At 42.5% G+C, this 18,266-nt stretch overlaps 3 protein-coding genes across 3 annotated transcripts; 2 read left to right on the top strand and 1 right to left on the bottom strand.

The window, feature by feature from the left end:
• Window positions 1-119: 119 nt before the first annotated feature.
• MONOS_3372 (putative Dyggve-Melchior-Clausen syndrome protein) lies at window positions 120-4,684 on the bottom strand (the record flags this gene model as incomplete). Its single annotated transcript, XM_067873369.1, has 4 exons — window positions 120-3,778; window positions 3,885-3,949; window positions 4,006-4,554; window positions 4,618-4,684. The coding sequence occupies 4 exons, from the start codon at window positions 4,682-4,684 to the stop codon at window positions 347-349; spliced, it is 4,113 nt and encodes a 1,370-aa protein (XP_067726611.1). The 3' UTR covers window positions 120-346.
• A 934-nt stretch (window positions 4,685-5,618) lies between these two features.
• On the top strand, window positions 5,619-11,741 carry MONOS_3371 (uncharacterized protein). Its single transcript, XM_067873368.1, has 2 exons — window positions 5,619-7,680; window positions 7,907-11,741. The coding sequence occupies exons 1-2, from the start codon at window positions 5,695-5,697 to the stop codon at window positions 11,561-11,563; spliced, it is 5,643 nt and encodes a 1,880-aa protein (XP_067726610.1). The 5' UTR covers window positions 5,619-5,694; the 3' UTR covers window positions 11,564-11,741.
• A 449-nt stretch (window positions 11,742-12,190) lies between these two features.
• MONOS_3370 (uncharacterized protein) lies at window positions 12,191-13,859 on the top strand (the record flags this gene model as incomplete). Its single annotated transcript, XM_067873367.1, has 3 exons — window positions 12,191-12,254; window positions 12,311-13,039; window positions 13,195-13,859. 3 exons carry the CDS (start codon window positions 12,191-12,193, stop codon window positions 13,857-13,859), a joined length of 1,458 nt encoding a protein of 485 aa, XP_067726609.1.
• Window positions 13,860-18,266: the final 4,407 nt, after the last annotated feature.

Here is an 18,266-nt window from a genome sequence, read left to right as displayed (position 1 = left end):
AAATCAACTAATTTCTTCATTCATTGATTAGCAACTCTTTTTTTTAACAACAGAACTTATCAATTTTCACAAGCAAGATTTTTCTATGTTTTTCTCCTGAAACAATTAACCATTCCTAATTTCATTTCTCGATTATTTTACTCTAAAAACCCTTTTGTTTTCCTTTTTAATAAGAAAAAAAAAGCAAAAGGTGAACTGTGCAAATGAGAAGTGAGCGTGAAGATAATTCCGCATGACATGAAAATTGCTTCACAAATTCTTAAAAAGCAACAAACGTACATAACTTTAAACTCAATGCAAGCCCAATCAAGCCTAACAAACCTAACAAAAGTGCAATAACTCACTCTTAAAGAGGCATCGGAGGCTGATCAAATCTATGAGGATCAGCGCCAGAAGCTGATGGAATGGAAGAAGAAGATGAAGAAGAAGAAGAAGATGATGATGATGACGAAGATGATGAGGAAGAAGCAGATGATGGTGACGATTGCATCATCATCCCACTCCCACTCCCACTCCTTTCCTCTCCTCCCATTCCTTCTCCTTGTCCGCCTTGCGCATTCGTCTTCTCCGGTTCCTCTGCATCAAAATACCGAATCTTCGTCTCGTCCCACAGCACCGCCGACGTCGCACCTGCTGCTGGCGTGTCCGGATCCGGCCCAGCTTTCCCTTTCCCTCCTTTCTCTCCTCCGTCCAGCCCTCCTCCTCCTCCGCTCAGCCCTTTCCGGCTGCCGTACTTAAACACCACATTCCCCCACATAATCGCTGCAAACCACGAAGACGTTGCCTCGTTCGGCTGGAACCGCCTGATGTAGATTGGATGCGGCACAGGCAATACACCCACCAGCGTCAGCTTCTTCAGAAACGCGATGTTCTCTTCTTCAGTCGCCAAGGGAACTTCTCCACTCGCCAGCAGCATCTGCTCAGACGCCTGAGCAGAACTACCAGCACTGTTGCTATTATTACTGCCGCTATTTCCGCTGCTTCCTCCGCTGCTTGTGTTGTTTGAGCCACTTGCTCCTCCTGCTGATGCTCCCATTCCTCCTCCTCCTCCTCCTCTTCCAGGCAACCCCGAAGCATTCAGACTGCCCAGCGGCACGCCAACAAGAGAGGCGCCTGACCCGGCTGTCGAATAAGACGAGGCTGTTGGGATGATCCCAGCACGGCGTGCGGGTGTGGAGATGAACAAGGGAGACAGATAGCGCACCAGATGCAGCAGAGGCGCGACCGGAAGTGTCGCTTTCCTCTGCCGGATCCAGGCAACGGGTGGGCGCACGGACTGGCCATTAGGTGGGAGAATGGAGGAAAGAGGTGGAAGAGTCTGGGGTGGAAGTAAAGAGGAAGAAGAAGAAGATGATGATGAAGAGGAGGAAGAGGAAGAGGAAGATGATGAAGTAGCAGCATTCATTGACCCTTCTGCTGCAGACTTCCCGTTTTGCACTGCATCCTTTGGCAGTGAAGCTGGCTGTTTGGGAAGCGATGGCTGCGACAAGTCAAAAGTGGGCACTGAAGGCAGCACCATTGCAGGGGCTGATGAATCAACTTCTCTTCCACTGCTGCTGTTGCTGTTTGCTTTCCCCGTCCCAGGCATCGCCATCATTCTCGCTCCTTCGCTTTCCTCTGCGTCCTTCACACTGTTTTTGCTTGCTTCCTTCTCGTTTTGCTTTTCTTTCCCTTCTCCTCCTCCTTCCTCCTTAAGCGCCTCGGGTTTTTCACTCATCTTTACTTGAATGTCCTGATACACCTTCATCACTGCCTCAGCCATCTGCTTCGTTCGAATATCGAGTTCTGCTGGATAATCATCCAGTTCTTCCTCTTCCACTTCCTCCATCTCCTCTCCTTCTTCTCCTTCACCTTTCTCACCTTTCTCTTTTCCTTCTTTTCCTTCTCCCTTCACCTCCATCGCCCTTTTCACCGGCCGCATCACTTTCTTCTTCTTCGTCCTCGTCTCCGCCAGCTTCTCAATCACATCTGCATGGCACACAAGATTGTAGATCAGAAACGAGTTCCCATCTGCCTGATACTGCACAATGTTCTTAAACACCTCCAATAAATCCCTCAGATAGTCAAAAACATGGCCCAAGTGCGTATAAAAGAACATGGGCCGAGCCACACCCACAAGGCAGTCCACCAGCGCAGACGCTGGAATCTTCGCAACTGACTTGATGAAGGGGGAGATGTTGCACAGGATCGTCAGAATCGTCCCTGCCAGAGCCGCGCCAGAGGAAGAAGAGGCAGTGAACAGATAGGAAGCGATGGGGGTGTCGATGGAGGAGACCGCAGTTGAGGAAGAGTAGCGGCTGAAGCAGTGCAGCAGCGACAGTATCAGCTGGTCTCCGACGGTTCCGTCGCTCAAGGCAGGTTGGATGGGCACACGGAGAGAGGCAACGAGAGGCAGGTTGAGAGAGACCGAGAAGGAGCGGAAGGCGCTGAGGTAGAGGAGGATGTTAATGCACAGCTGGATCGTCGTGGTCTGTGTGAAGTGGGTGGTGAAGGGGTCCTTTGAGGCAGCAGCTCCGCCGGCGTTGATCTGAGAGAGCGCCTGGTTGAGGAAGAAGACGAGGCAGGTGGTGAACTCGTTCAGCCATGCTGCATCGTTCAGCACAAAGTCCACAAACGAGATGGCCACGTCATTAGAAGCAGCGCCATTGGCTGTTGTGTTGTGTGAGTGAGAGGAAGAAGAAGAAGAAGAAGAAGAAGAAGGAGCAGACAGTTGATCTGTGGGTGCTCCTCCTTCCACCAGGAACTTCCACGCCAGCACCAGTAAGTCCTGCACATCGTCAAAGCGGTGTGCCGACGACGGGATTAGCTTGCGCGCCACGTCAACTGGGTTCTTCAGCAGGCGAAGAAATCCAGTTGCAGCGAAGGAGAGGGAGGAGAAAGGAGAAGAGGAGGAGGCAGTGTTGGTGGAGTAGAGCCAGGGCGAGCGGCGGATGAAGTCGGGGAAGAAGGCTGTGGCAGACGAGACGCCTTCGATGGAGAAGTGAGGGATGGAGATGGGGGCGAGGGAAGAAGAAGAAGAGGAGGAGGAGGAAGCAGAAGCTGATTCAGAAGAAGAAGAAGAAGAAGCAGATGATGATGATGATGATGAAGCTATATCAGAAGGAGATGGAAGAGCAGAAGCTGACTGTGAAGACGGCATTGATGAAGACAATGGATTGTTCGGAGGAGCCAACATTCCGCCTCCTCTGCCCATCTGTGCTAGCGGACTCATCTGCCCAAACGGAACAGCTCCTCTTCCGGCATTTGCACCGGATGGAGGAAATGCTCCCATTCCATTCATTCCTCCCATCATTCCATTGCCCATTCCACCCATCCCACTCATCATCCCATTCATCCCATTCATCCCATTCATTCCACCCATCATCCCATTCATCATCCCACCCCCAATTGCATTCTTCGGCGCCATCAGCGGCGGCACCCCGCCCATCGTGTTCATCGGCCCCATCCCGCCATATGGACCACTCATGCTCCCTCTCATCATCGCCGCCATGATCTGCCCAAAGGGCATCCCCGACATCATCATACGCGCCTGCTGCTCCTGCATCTTCAGCAGCTTCTCCTTCTCCTCCCGCTCTTTCGCCTCTTTCAGCTGCCTCTCCTTCGCATCTCGCATAATCCGGATGTTGCCCGGGTGTTCCACAAGACAGTTCAGCAGGCGCAGGCAGTCAACAGCAAAGGCGCCTTCTTTATCACTTGACCACAGCATCGCCCCATACGGCGTCTTCCAGTTAGGGTTGTACCCAAAGACGCTGTTCAGAAGGGATATCATAAGCTCGCTCTGTAAGATTTTTTTTTTCAGATAAATATTTATTTGTGTATTAAATAAAATTTAAAAATTATTTATTTAAAAACTAAAATAAGAGAGGGAAATATAAATGTCAAACTCTGAATGGTAGCGATTCATTTGATAGCTCATCCACCCAAGGATCAACTCTGTTAATTGATTCCTCTAAAAAAATTATAATAAATCAAAAGTGAATACAGGAAATACTCTTAAAAGCAAACCCATTGTGTAATACAACTGGCTGGAGATGCACACAAGCAAAAGGCGGATGAGGGTGAGTCGTGCTTCAAGATGATTTGGAGTTGAAGGCTTTGGACGAATAACAGCAATTCCACTTGTCCAGATATGATCCCAAAGCAATTCTTCTGGTTGCTTTTCACTTACAAATTTGTATGGTGCACGTGACTCTAATGTGAATCCAGGGAGGAAAAGTAATTTCATTATCAAATGAAGCAAAAATTTGCCTCTAAGCTTTCCAGATGATCCATGCCAGCTCTGCCAGAAGTATTGCTGTGTAAACTCATTAAATTCTGGCTCATTAAGAACAGAAATGATTCTTGTCAGAAGTTTAATGCAAAATAATATTTTTTGCTCTTGTTCTGATTGAGGATTTCTTTCAAATTTCTCCAGAATCTCAACAACAAAATTGATAAGAGTAATAATATTCTGAGGAAATGAACGAAATATCTCTCTGATTTCATAATGAGTAATGACAGAAAAATCAACTTCTGATGTCAAAGAATCCAAAAACTGGTCCAAAAATACTTGCCCTGAAATTTATCCAATGCAACCATTTAAATACATAAAGAAAACAAATAGTATCAAAAGCAAACCAACAACTGGCTTCGATTTTAAAATCGTGAGCCTTTCTTCGATTATCTTTGAGTTCCCTCCCCCCATTTAGTGGAAAAATGAAAAATTGATCGAGTGTGGTATTTATGATCAAAGAAAATAGTGGTATTTAATAACCCTGAAATATATGGAAATATATTAACTTATTTCTCTTGGAAGGTTATTTTATAAATGAATAATTAATTCCTTTCTTTCAAGAAGCTTGGCTTTCGATTTTATTGTTGAAATTTGAAAAAGAGACATTTTGAGAAAAAAAGAATAAGCAGACATAATTTCTGCAATTTCTAAGATGCATCCACAAATTGTTCTGCACACACAGAGGCAACAATTTTTTTTTTCAAATTCAATTGAAAAAAATTGTATTTCTGTTGTGTTCTTGCTTAAAATGCATCAAATGCAATAACAAATCTTCCAGAAGAAAAGTCAAGAAGAAAGCAATGAACAAAATTACACAACACCCAAGAAGGCAAACGAATCCAGAAAATCTTGGTTAAATTTTAAGTAGACTAACAATGATTCCAATGATTGTAACAAAATTGTCAAATATTTTGAAAAAAAGATTTTTGGGGAGTTTTTCAATATTCTTCTTTTTTCCTTTTCAAAATTTGTTATATTTAAAGGCATTTTTGCTTCTTTTTAATTTTCTCGCCCCTTTTCCCACTTCCTTAAAGAAAATTTTCAAATTGTTTTCAAACCTAAATATTTCGAATTCAATAATAAAAATAAGTGAATAATAATAATCAAACAATTTTCATTACATGTTTCACGTTTAACAAAATTATAAAAAATTATTTAGCTTCTGCATCAATTGAATTTATAAAATTCCAATAGTCGATTGGTTAAACAATCCAAATTTTCTCATTTTCTCAAAATAAAAATCTAAAACATATACGTCCTTTTCATAGCGTGAAATAATGTTGCTTTTATTGATTATATAAACAAAAGAAATCAATTTTATATCTCAAACATCATAATAATGGACACTCTGATCCAACCACAACCGTTCATTTCAAACTTTTCTTTTTCCTTTTTAAAAGGAACTAATTTTCAAAAACGTGATGAACTCTGCTAAAGCAACATTAGCAAGGCCTACGAAAAAGATACCTAGACATGCACCACCTTCAGTTTTCACAGCAATACCTGAATTACCTCTTTCTGATTCTTCGATGACAAGCAACACTCCAAGACATAATTACTGCCTTGAAATTCTTACAAGCGGATGTGTAAGTTCATTTTCTGAATTTTTTAGAGTTACTAAAGATGTTGATTGGATTGAAACAGCTGCTGAACAAATGGAAAATAAGAAAACCAAAGATGTTTCACAAGAACAGAAAAGAAAACGTGATCTATTTGTAAGCTTACCGTATTTAAAGGATCATTTATGCCAAGCAGAAACAGCAGAAAGGGAAGGCAATCCTGAACTTGTGTACGAATCATATAAAAAAACAGCAACATTTTTTAATTCAATTGGAGACATTCGAAATGCTTTGCATTTTTTCAAAAAAGCACTTGATTGTGCTACGAACGCGCAACTCCCATCACTTCAAGCAGATGCGTGTATTTATCTTGCAAAAGGAAACCAAACACTTCAACGATTAGAGGAGGCTATTTCATATTATGAGCGGTATTTGAATCTTGTAAATGATTGTGGTACTTCGGAAGAACAGCAGTCCGGAAAGGACTATTTGATGCAAATTTATGAGCAAATGGCAGACAAGCTAGAAAGCGATAAACAGCAACACATGGCTTCCCATCCCACTCAGGGAGCAGGAGCCGAAGGGAGAGGAGGACGAAGAAGAGCTGCAGGAGCATCCAGTGGAACAGCTTCAGGAGGCGACCGTACTGCGCGATCGATGTTTGGAGGCCCGAGTCTTCAGTCACTTTCAACTGCACTGTTAGGGATGGGCGCAATTTCACAGGGAAGCAGTGCCGTTGGTGGTGGAGGAGACTTGATGAGTTCTCGGAGGATGTCTGATGCATCTCATTTGGGCACAGAAAGAGAATCGCTTTTTGGAGATCGAGACACCCTGGGCTCGACCATTGGAAGCGACCTGAATGCGTCAGTGTTGGGAGACCGTGGCAAGGATCCCACGACAATGTCATTGGCATCACATCGCTCTTCTATTTCTGTTTCGTCAGCCAGCCAGCAAGAAAAACAGTCAGCAGCGCAGCAGGCAGCGTTGTACGACACAAAGCTGCAGGAGATATCGGCAGAGCTGACACTTTACTTGACCAAATTTTTGGAGATGGCACGTGCGTCTGGCAACGTAGCGTGTGAGGTGCGGGCGCTGCGGCGACTGGCGACTCACTGTGAGCAGATCAAAGACTATCAGCAGGCTATTGAGCACAGCCAGCAGCTGCTCGAGCTGTGCGAGTCGAGAGGAGACACGACAGGTGCAGAGGAGGCGTGTCATGCGCTTGCAGGCGCATTTACAGCTGTTGGGAGGATGGACGAGGCTGTGAAGTATCTTGAGCTGAGAATGACAATTGCAGAGAGAGGGAATGCGGAAGGAGGAAGTGGAGCGGAGGGGGCAGAAGGAGGAGAAGGAGCAGGCGAAGGGAAAGATCTGGACGAGACGAAAGAGAGGAGCTTTGGGGCGTCGATGAAGAGGAGCAAGAAGTCAGTGGCGAGCGTTGGGAGCGAGAAAGAAGGAGGTGATGCGGAAGAGAACACAAGAGAGCAGACATCGACACTTGGGCAGATTCTGATTAAGACAGGGAAATTCAATGAAGCTATTCAATTTTTTGAGAAGAACTTCAAATCTGCGAGGAAAGCAACACAGACTTCGCAGGAGAAATGGCAGGCAGAGCAGCAAGCAGCGATTTTGACGAAGATTGGGGTTGGGGCGAAAGGGAAAGGGAAAGACAAAGGGAAAGAGAAGATGCGAGGGAGAGGGTTTGGGGAGGATGATCAGGATGATGAGCTGATGGGCCAAGGGAAGGAGAAGAAAGGAAATGCGCAACACACAGCACACAGACTGACAGTCGGTGCAACAGCCACAATGAAGATTGTGCCACAGAACCAGAGCGGGTTTATCGAGCAGGTATGTGTGAGAGAAGAGACGAGTTGAAGTTGTAGTGTGAAATGTTTCAGGGGAAGGAATTGAGCTTTAAAGATTAATTCTTTATTATTTTGAATCTATTGAGCATATATAAAAACCATTTTTTAGCAATTTTATTATTATTATTATTGTTTTTATTTTTGACTTTCACTCTCAATTTCTATTCTTCTTAAATGCTATTGTCTATCACTTGATACAAACATCTCAGGCCCGTGTGAATCTCGGTATCGCTAAGGGCAGTCTCAACCTCATCTACTTCCTTCAGGACGTACAGAAGAACCGCACTCTGCTGACAACCGGGAAAAACCCAGCACTCGAATGGATGACCACACAAGCAGCACTGCGCAAGCAGACTGACTCGATCCGCCCTGTTCGTGTGGAGTTCACACCCTCCGATGCGCAGGGAGGTTCTGAGCACGACACGGCCTTTGTGATCAAAGTGGTTGACTTGGAGCCTGTCACCCCTGTCACGCTGGAGCTGATCGTTGCAACAAACAGCGGGGAAAGGCTGTGGCGCTCACGTGCTGATTTCCTGTCTGATGGGAAGGGAACAATCTCTTTGCCTACAACATCACCAACAACTGGGATGTACACACTGGCGGATGCAATGGGCTTCTTCTGGGCGATGGAACCAGAGAAGGAGAAGAGCATGGCTATTGGCGGTGCTGGCGGTGGTGCGCGCAGCGGGTCGCGTGTTGGAAGCGAGCGAGGCGGCGCAGCAGACAAAGATGCAGTAGACAATGCAGAAACTCCAGGGAGTGCGTCTGCAAGTGGCTCTGCTTCTGGATCGGGTTCGAATGGAGGGGCAACTCAAGCGATTTCTGGGATGACGATGATCACGTCGGCGATGGATGAGCAGACGAGGAAGGCGATTTTGAGGGAGAGAGAGAAGCTGAGCATTGAGGAGCAGATGCAGATTGAAGAGATGGAGGAAGAGGAGAAGCGAAGGATGGAGGCAGAAGAGGCTGATGACGACGATGATGAGATGGTTGGGAAGATGGAGGAAGCAGACGAGGAAGAAGAATATCTCGAAAGGATTCTGATGGTTGAAAGGGAAGATGGTGAGTATGTTGTGGAAGCGACAGGCCAGACGCTGGAGGAGATTGGAGCCGAGCTTGTCGGAGAGGCAGAGGAAGGCGAGTTTGGTGAGGGATACGGAGTGGGTGGGGCAGTAGTGGATGGAGAGAGCATTGGAATGGGCGGGGCAGGGAATGCGATGGGGATAATTGACACAACTGGAATCATTCATGAAGTGCCTGAAGATACGCTCGCATCAACCACAAGAGACGAGCAGACTCCGCAGTCGAACGGGAAAGGAAGGGAGAAGCACGAAAGACGGCTCAGCATCGAAGGACGCGTGGATTCTGGGGAGCTGAACGGAGAAGGAGAAGAGGGAGATAACCAGCATGCACGCGGAATGAGTGCAAGCGAAGGAGGAGACGGAGGGTCTGTGATGATGTCACCGACAACACCAAGCTCATCAGGTATGGGTGGAACAGGAATGAACTACGATGGCTCACCACATGCAGCGGGCACTCAGAAGATGATGGTCGTGAAGAAGAAGAAGAAGAAGCGTCGCATTCGCAGAGGCAGGATTCCGCCACGGTTCGAGATGTGTCTGAACAACCAGTGCCAGACGTTCCTGGAAGACACACGCTCTTTGGAAGACCTGACGTATCGTCTGGACATCACACTGGGAAAGGACAACCTGGCAGCGTCGGTTGAGATGCGAAGGACGTGGATCTCGTCTGATGTGACTGAAGACACAGAGATTGAGAGCTGGGAGATTGAAGGCATCGGTGTCAGGGCATTCCTGCCGCCGCTTCCGGACTTCTCACAGAAATACGAGCAATATGATATGACTCAAGAACAGGATCAGGATCAACAGAGGCAAGAAGGGTTTGCGCCTGGATTGGATGTGTCGCAGGAGATGGAGAATGGAGCAGAGCAGCAGAGGAGTCAAAAGGGAGAAGGAGAAGGAGAAGGAAGTGCTGATGATTTGGGGATGAACCCAGGTGAAACTGGTGGTGAAAGCATGGGGACTCCTCATTCAGAACACGAAGAGAGAGAAAATGGAGAGCAACTTGAAAGGCAGAGCAATTCCGAATCAGCCGGAGGAGAAGCACAACATGAGCACGATAACGAAAATTTGACAGGTGATATGTCAAACAACGGAAAAGAAGCAAAAGACGGAACGGCAACCCCTTCAGCACCGACATCTGCTTCTGCCACGCCTTCTCAATCACCATCTCAGCTGCACTCGACACACACGTCTGTTCCACCACGCAGCGCAACTGGAGAAGGAGAAAACAACAATAATTTGAATGTGGATGCCAACGGCAACATCATTGGCGACGGAGACAGCGAAAACAACGAGCAGGAGCTGCTTCCGGTGGTCATCATTATGGCTGCTGGGGGTGGACCGACGCTGGCAAAGGGCGGGTTTGTGTGGTCTGGCCATGTGGCAGCGCTGTTGGCGTCACACGGCTTTGCCTCGTTTGCAGTAGCGTATCAGGACACGCGTCCAGAGGGTACTCTTCCGAGGCTGTCGCGCTGTGTTCCGATTGAAGGCGTGCTGATGCTGCTGGACAAGCTGCGGACGACGCAGCCGTACTGCTCTGCACTTGACTTCTCGCAGGTGCACTGCATCGGATACCGCACAGGTGCTATGTATTTGCTCTCCCTCGCGTCGCGGTTCACCACGATGTTCAACAAGATCATCGCCATTTCGCCGCCTTCCCACATCTTCGAGGCGCCTCGCCCGACGGACCATTCAAAGCCCCGCCCGCCGTTCACGTTTGAAGGCGCTGTACTGCCGTATCTCCAGCTTCCCCTCGACGAAAGCTACTACTCCTCGTTCGAGATGACAAACACCTCCAGGTTCTATGAAAGGGCACTGGCGCGTGCATCACCCTCAGATCTGGACGCGGCTGCTATCCGCCCGGAGAAATGCATCGGAGATATTCTGCTTGTGTCGTTCGACAATGACACAGTGTGGCCGTCGACGTCGATGTGCGAGACACTCGTGGCACGAATGGCGCTGGAGAAAGAGAAGAACGACAGGAGGAAGAAGCGGAAGCGGATGATGGGAGGTGGTGGTGCAGGAGGCATAGGAATGACGATGGGAATGGGGATGAGCATGAGCAAAGTTGGCACGATGACAGGAGGAGGAGGAGGGAAGACAGGATATCTTGGCACCTCTCCACTGAACCCGATCTCGTCGCTGAGCTCGTCCCACAGCACACTCAGTGCCGGCAGCGGTTCACAGCCGCCTCTCTCAACAGCCTCGTCGAGTGCGAGTCTGGGGCAACAGGGAGGAACAGGGATTGGATCATCTCCATTGGCATCTTCTTCTCTGGGAGCATCACGAACAAGCTCGAATGACTCAGAAAGTGTGCACACGGCACATCTGACCCACGAAGACACGGCAGTCTCTGGGACGCCTGGGCCGATGGGCGGAGGAAACGATGCAAGTGGCAGTGCAAGTGCGAGTGTGGCTGGTGGAAGTGGAGGAAATGCTGTTGGAGGAGACACATCGTCTGTGCTGTTTGGGCAGTCGAATGCTCAAGGACGGACGCCGTCGCTGATGGGGGCGCCGACGGGGCTTGGCTCGTCGGTGTTTGGGTACTCGTACGGACGCGAGGGAGGGTCGGTGATGTTCGACCCGTCGCAGATGCAGCAGGAGAAAGAGCTTACCTGGAAGCACATCAAACTGCCCTGCAGTGTTGATTTGTGGCCGCCTTTCCTGCCGTCGATTGGGAGGCCGGCTGTGCCTGGGATGCCCTCTGATGCTGCGACGAAGCTGGCGACGATCAACTTGGAGAAAGATGCGTGGAAGACGATGCTCGACTTTCTGGACTCTTAATCACACTTCACTGCTGTTTCCTCTTTCATTCATTTCTTCTATTTTTAAAAAAATGTTATTTTTTTAAATATATTAAAATTGTTGGTTTTTTTCACTTCTTGCAACTACACTTTCATCGTTTTTATGTTTTATTTGTTGTTTTTTACCGAAATAAAGATTAATGTTTATGTGCATGGAATAAGTTTTTGTTTGCTGTTAATTTATTTGATCGATTGCAAAGCTACGAAAAGTGTAATTATTCCATTTTCCATGAAATCTCAAAAGACATTTGAAATTTCAGATATGTAATTCTCAAAAAGTTGTTGCAGAAACAACATATTTTCTTTCATTTTCATCAATGTCAAAGCTTTAAGTCAAAGAAGATTCATTAGCAAAAATGATATTTTTTCAGAATGTCATTGTGTTCTATTGATTCTATATTCAATGAGATAAAATGAAACAAATGTGAGTATTGTGATTTGAAAACAATAATAAAGGAGTAAAAATGTTTCTCCTATTTTGATTGTGTGAACCATAAAATATTTTTACTTGAGTTATGTTTTGATTTACAGTGATTTCTACAAAATGGGTGGAGCTCTAAATATCGTGCCACATTAATTTCATATGCACTTTATGTTTTTATTGGTTATGTGCATTGTCAGATTGCTCTATGCTGCTTCTGAAGAAGAATTGTGCAATCATCTTTGTAAAGGTTTTTAATTTTTAAACATTTGTTGGATTTTCATAAACATTATGAATATGACGCAGAGGAAGAAAAGGCAGAAAAGATTGTATGCGCAGATGCGAAAGTTCGGTGCATAAAAGCTTGTGAGAAAGAAAAATCTAGTGAATGCTTTTCTATGTGCGATACCACTGAAGATATCTGCAATAAAAAGGCTAAAAAATCCCTTGATCATTGTGCAGAGACATGTCCAATCAACAATGCAGAACATCAAAAACGACACAATTACAAACAATTAATAAATCAAAAAGTGAAACCTTCTTTTACTTCATCTGAGCCTCCTCCACTAGAACTTCCAAGATATGCAACTCATGAATCAAAAGTCCAAACAAATCACACAGTAACAAAGAATTCTCTTCCACTGAAGGCATCCAACGCTAAACTTTCTCCAAAAGAAGAATGCGAAGAACAATTGAAACGATGTTTTTCGCACAATGAGCAGAGTCTTCACGCTGACATCACTGGCCTTTGTGGATTTTCTGTTTCAGATTCGTCTGTTGGTGATGGAGAAGACGACTGCAGAACTCGTGCTGTTCTTAGAGGAAGAAGAGGGAGACTTATGTGCTTGCTACAAATGCAACAGTGCAGCGAAGAAGCGTCTGAATGGGAAAAAATGGAGGAGCTTGCAGAGTCGCTAAGAGGCGGTGAAGGAACTGGCTCGAAACGTACAAAAGAACAAGTTGCAAATGAAGAAGAGTTGGATACCAAGAGAGAACAACTGACTTGTCGTGGTGATTGCAAGAAAGAATTAGAAGGTTTTTTCTTTCTTTCTTTCTTTATTTTTCTCTCATTTTCTTTAAAATTGCCTCATTTGTAATGTTTAATATTTTTATTTTATTTTATTTTTCATCCATTTAATTTAATAAAAAAAATAATGATATAAAATGACCAACACCGCCAATTTCCTCAGGATGTTCTCTTTTCTGCACAGCGCAGATGAGCGAGCAGTGCATCTCGTCGTGTGTTCAGAGCATTCTGCTGGCTGCCCAGCCGACAATACCCAAAAGCGCCCCTGGTGCTGCTTCAGCCTCAGCCTCAGCAACACAGCGAAAAGGGGAGCGTGGCCGAAAGGTGTCAAAATTGCCTGGTGAGCAGGCAGAAAAGGCACCTGAGACGATTTTGTTTGCGACTGGAAAGCCGCCAGAGCTGGTGAATATGAGCGACGTCACAGCTAACATGCACCCGTCGCTGTATAACATCATTTACAAAAACGCTGAAGCTGGATACAAACCTCTTTCATCGTCTTACGCCTCGTCTTCACTTTCTTCTTTGTCGTTGACAAACGCTGGAGGATTTGTAGCATTCAAAAAGTCTGGTAGCCAGCAAGATTCTTCTTCAACTTCACCTTCTTCCTCCTCCTCCTCCTCTTCTCCTTCTTCTCCTTCTTCTTATTCATCATCTTCATCTCCACATCAGCAGTCAACACTCTCTTCGCAAGCGCAAGTCGAATCGACTGATACGCCTCCGATTGTCATTTGCACTGGTTTTTGCTTCCAAAGATACGATGGATGTGTTGGGCAGTGCAAGCTGGCAAACGATATGTGCGAAAAGGAATGCGAGCACTGGAAGTTGTGAGCAGGTTTCATTTCGCATTTCTGGGATATACACTTCAATGTATTTTTCTTCTTCTTCTTGTTATTGTTGTTGATGTTGTTAGTTTTCTTTGTGAATTTGAGAGAATGTTGGGAAAAAGATTGGACTCACTTCACAAGTTTCTTTCAGAATTAATTTTTTTTTTATTTTTAATGTTCATTTAGTTTATCAAAAGGCATAGAAAAGATGACTGTGCACAAGAAAATTGAAAAATGTGGGGAAAAAAGAAAAAAGAAAAAGAAAAAAGAAAAAGAAAAAAAAAAGAAAAAGAAAAAGAAAAAGAAAAAAAAAAAAAAAAAAAAAAAAAAAAAAAAAAAAAAAAAAAAAAAAAAAAAAAAAAAAAAAAAAAAAAAAAAAAAAAAAAAAAAAAAAAGAAAAAGAAAAAAGAAAAAAGAAAAAAAAAAAGAAAAAAAAAAAGAAAAAAGAAAAAAAAAAAGAAAAAAGAAAAAAGAAAAAAGAAAAAAAAGAAAGAAAAAAAGAAAGAAAGAAAGAATAATAACTTTTTTGTGTTATATACAAATAAAATAATCGGTTAGATTTTTTGGAGAATTAACATGCATCTCCAAAGTATTCCACTTTTTGCTAAAGCTTGTAATGCAATCTTCGTATCCCTCTTCTTCGAATATCTCGAATATCTCTCTTTTCATCTCCTTCCTTTTTGACTCAGAAATTTCTGTGTCATTTTCTTTCAACTTACATCCATTCAATCTTCTCAAAAGCATCCCGAACAGTATCAAGCAGCTCGCCACTGTGCTGTTTCTATAATCTGCTCGGCAGATTTCCCTCAAAGCCACATGAAAAGCTCCACTCTTTGCCATGTCATCCACTCCTTCACTTTTTTCCAATAATACCGCAATCAAAAACAATACGCATCGATCGCTTATCATCCGATAATTATCCGCAGCTCCTTTGCACACTGTCACAATGCTTTCGAGTAACTCCACTCGTTCCTTTGTGCTCTTGACGCTCAATAAAAATATTTGAAATAGAAAATCGAGCCATCTGCGAATAACGCACATTTCTTTATTGATTTCCAATTCTTTTTCCTTTTTTGTCCAATCCACACATTTTTCCAGCTCTTTCAATTCTTTTGTTGCTTCTATCGCAAAGTCTGTTTCTTTAAAGTAAACAAAATTCCTTTTTCCTTCGGACAATAATCTTCTTTCTAATAACTCCCAAGCCAGTTGATAAGCAAGATGCGTCAGGTTGTGGTTTTCCCAATGATTTTTGATAATTTCTGTCATATTACATAGAAACAGTTCTTTTTTCACTTCCTGTTCAAAAAGAAAGGAAAAAAAAAAAAAACAAATGTATATATGTTTACAAATATTACATAATTCAAACGTTTCTATGATCTGTGATAATCAAAGCTAGTAACGCAATCTCAACATTTTTTTGCTCTTCTTTGCTTTTGTCCTTACTCAAAGCAACTTTCAATATGCAAGGTGCACAATTTGCAAATAATTTTTTTGAAAAAACATTATCTTTCAATATCAAACAAATGCAGCAAAGATCAGCAAGAAATTTCTCATCCTTTCTTCCAGTTTTCTCTTCTTCTTCAATAATCATCTCTTCAAGCCTTTCGCACAAAGAAGAATCATCAAAATTTGTATACCATATCATTCTAAAACCCAAGTAATAAGCAAAATATTTCAACAGCAAAATGGCATTTTTAAGTGACAATTTTTCCTCTTCGATCATTTCGTCTATTCTATTGTACAACTCTTTTTTAATAACAGATCTCATTTCCTTCTTATTCATTTCTTCAAGTAATTCATTTAATTCCTCTATTTTGTGCCTTTCCTGCTCATTATTACTATTTTCGAGTTCATGAATAATTTCTTCAAATTACAACAAAATAACAATAACTAGAAATTTAAAATTTAAATGATATTCAAACTTGAAAATTTGTTGCATCTCGAGAGCTGTCAAATTTAGTTTATTTATTTTTATAAAAAATTATAAACATTTTTTCAACAGATCCAAAAAATTTCGAATTAAATATTGATTTGAATTATTCTATTTGCAAAAACAAATTATAATTTATTTCGTACTTGTATATCAGTGGATTCCATTACGATAATTTATCAAAATACAAAATATGATAATCAAGTGAATAACAATTAATTAATTATGTGTAATAATTGATCATCATCCTATTTCTTTTGAGATTGTTGATTCATTTAAAATAGCAAATATATTGCTTTCTTGTTAGCTAAGCCTCTGCGACACAAAATCGGATTGTGTAATATGTCGGTCGAGCTGCAAATCTTTTGTCGAAAAATAGTTTAAAATAAAAACTTCTTGATTTTTGAATGGAATTGCATTTTTCGTATTAAAAACAAACATTTTTTGTTAATGACATGATTAAATGTTTTTTCGCATCATATCAAATAATAAAACATTAAATGCGAAAAATCAATGAATTTGTTGATAAAATATTAAATTATCAGTTTTGATCAATATAAAAATTGATTTCTCAGATGAATTTTCGTATTCATTCACTATCATTCTTTCTGATGTGCAGAGCAGTGAAAGATCTTCATTATTCTTTTACACCCACATTGAAAAACAAATATATTGATTCAAGTTGATATTTTTATGCAAATTAAATGTGTTTTGGACAACGCTGTTATATTTCAATTATTTCTTTTTTGGAAGAAAAGAATAACGAGTCGTCTTTAAAGAAAAGAATAACTGACACAACAGAAAGCCAACGTTTCATTGTGTGAATGGGAAGACTGTTTATCTCCACAAGGATGGTCACTTTTTGTGCATGATAATTCAGATGTTATTATTTCTGTTGAAAATTCATCAATCGCAAGATCTGAAGCAACTTCCACAAGAAGCTGTGGAATATTTGCTTTGAGTATATCAGAGATTATTACAAACAACAGCATATTCAGCAATTGTTCCAGTGCTGCGCTCGAAGGAAATAGCGGAGGAGGAGGCATTTGTTATTTCAAAATTCTCTGTCAAGTTATCTTTTTGAACTGCCTTTTTAAAGATTGCTTGTCAGGAAAAAACGGAGGCGGAATAAGTATTTAGAATTGCACATGTCCAAAACCAGATGTATTTCACATTGATTATTTGTTCAAAAATTGCAGTGGAATCAATGAAATAAGTTCAGCTGGAGGGGAAAGCGATATTGTATTATGCGATTTCAGGAAGTGAAGCATTTTGTGCTGTTTTATGAATAGCTTTTCAAAATTTGGGGCAGGAGGAATAAGTTTGGATAGCAATACAAATCGAATAGAAATCAAACTTTTTATTGTTTTTTCATAATAATATTGCTTGGATAGCTGACCATGACGTTATTCTTCTGAATGAAATCCAAAATCAATGAAATGAAACATGTTATGCAACAAGAATGACAAAGAATAGAGCAGCAATTTGTTGGTCTACTACACCTGATGAAAGCGAATGGCTAAGGAATGATAGTGGAAGAGTCAGGTTTTCTTCCTCAGTGCAAACGCAACAAAATGAAAAGGGGACAAATACATGCGGAATTAATGAGTTTCATCCATAAAGCATATCTCCACTACATCACTCAACCGATCGCAGATGTTGTGAAGAATATAGAAATACTCAAAGAAACTATCAAAGAAGCTAAAAATGTGAATTGTGATATGAACACTTACACAACGCATAGGCTTTAAAATTAATAAACAACAGTTCAAATTGAATTTGAAGTGTCAGGTTTGTCTCTTTTTTTTGTTTCATTTTGCGCCTTTTCAGTAAGTCACAAAACCATTGAGAATAACTCTTTGCATCTGAATATTTGTTGCTCAAGGATATTTGTGATTTCTGTAACAAGAAAGATATCCACAAACAGACTGAACATATCTTCTGGAAGCAAAAATTTTGTTGAAACAGAACTTACAATAAAGCTGATAATTATTCAGGAGGAATATTGCAGAAAAAGAGTGTGAATAATGCAAGGACAATTCACATTGTTTCGTTGTTTTTGCTTTCATTCACTAATGAAGTTTTTTGAATACTTTTGAAAAACGTTTTTTCAAATAAAAAGAATCATAACAAATCAATTCTTTACTCTTGTAGTAAAAATGCAGACACATATGCATAGGCACCAGCTGAACCAGAAACCGGATGAGGAGATCTTTCTATGAATAACCTCCACCTCGATATGAAAGTCCGATATGTGTGCTCAACTGGAAAAAGCCTGAGGTTGAGCAGATGCAAAATGCACAGAAGCAGAAGAGGGAGAGCAATCATGAAAGACAGCAGTGCCAGCCGGAACGAAAAGAGGAAGCGTCCAGATGTCATCTCGATGCATTAAAAGGGAAAATATAATTATCACAGGAATACCAATAACGTCGCCAGAGACTCCCAATCGTCTGCAAGCACACAATGCGAAAGCAAAGCACC

This window comes from Monocercomonoides exilis (assembly GCF_001643675.1).
Source record: "Monocercomonoides exilis strain PA203 chromosome Unknown scaffold25-1336746, whole genome shotgun sequence".
In the NCBI taxonomy this organism is placed as follows: domain Eukaryota; phylum Preaxostyla; order Oxymonadida; family Polymastigidae; genus Monocercomonoides; species Monocercomonoides exilis.
This window is presented reverse-complemented; position numbering and strand designations above follow the sequence as displayed.

Excerpts from the sequence above, each read along its gene's own strand:
- MONOS_3371 (XM_067873368.1), top strand. The coding sequence starts at position 5,695 with ATGAACTCTGCTAAAGCAACATTAGCAAGGCCTACGAAAAAGATACCT. Across the intron at positions 7,681-7,906 it reads AGAGCGGGTTTATCGAGCAG|GCCCGTGTGAATCTCGGTAT; the intron begins GTATGTGTGAGA and ends CAAACATCTCAG.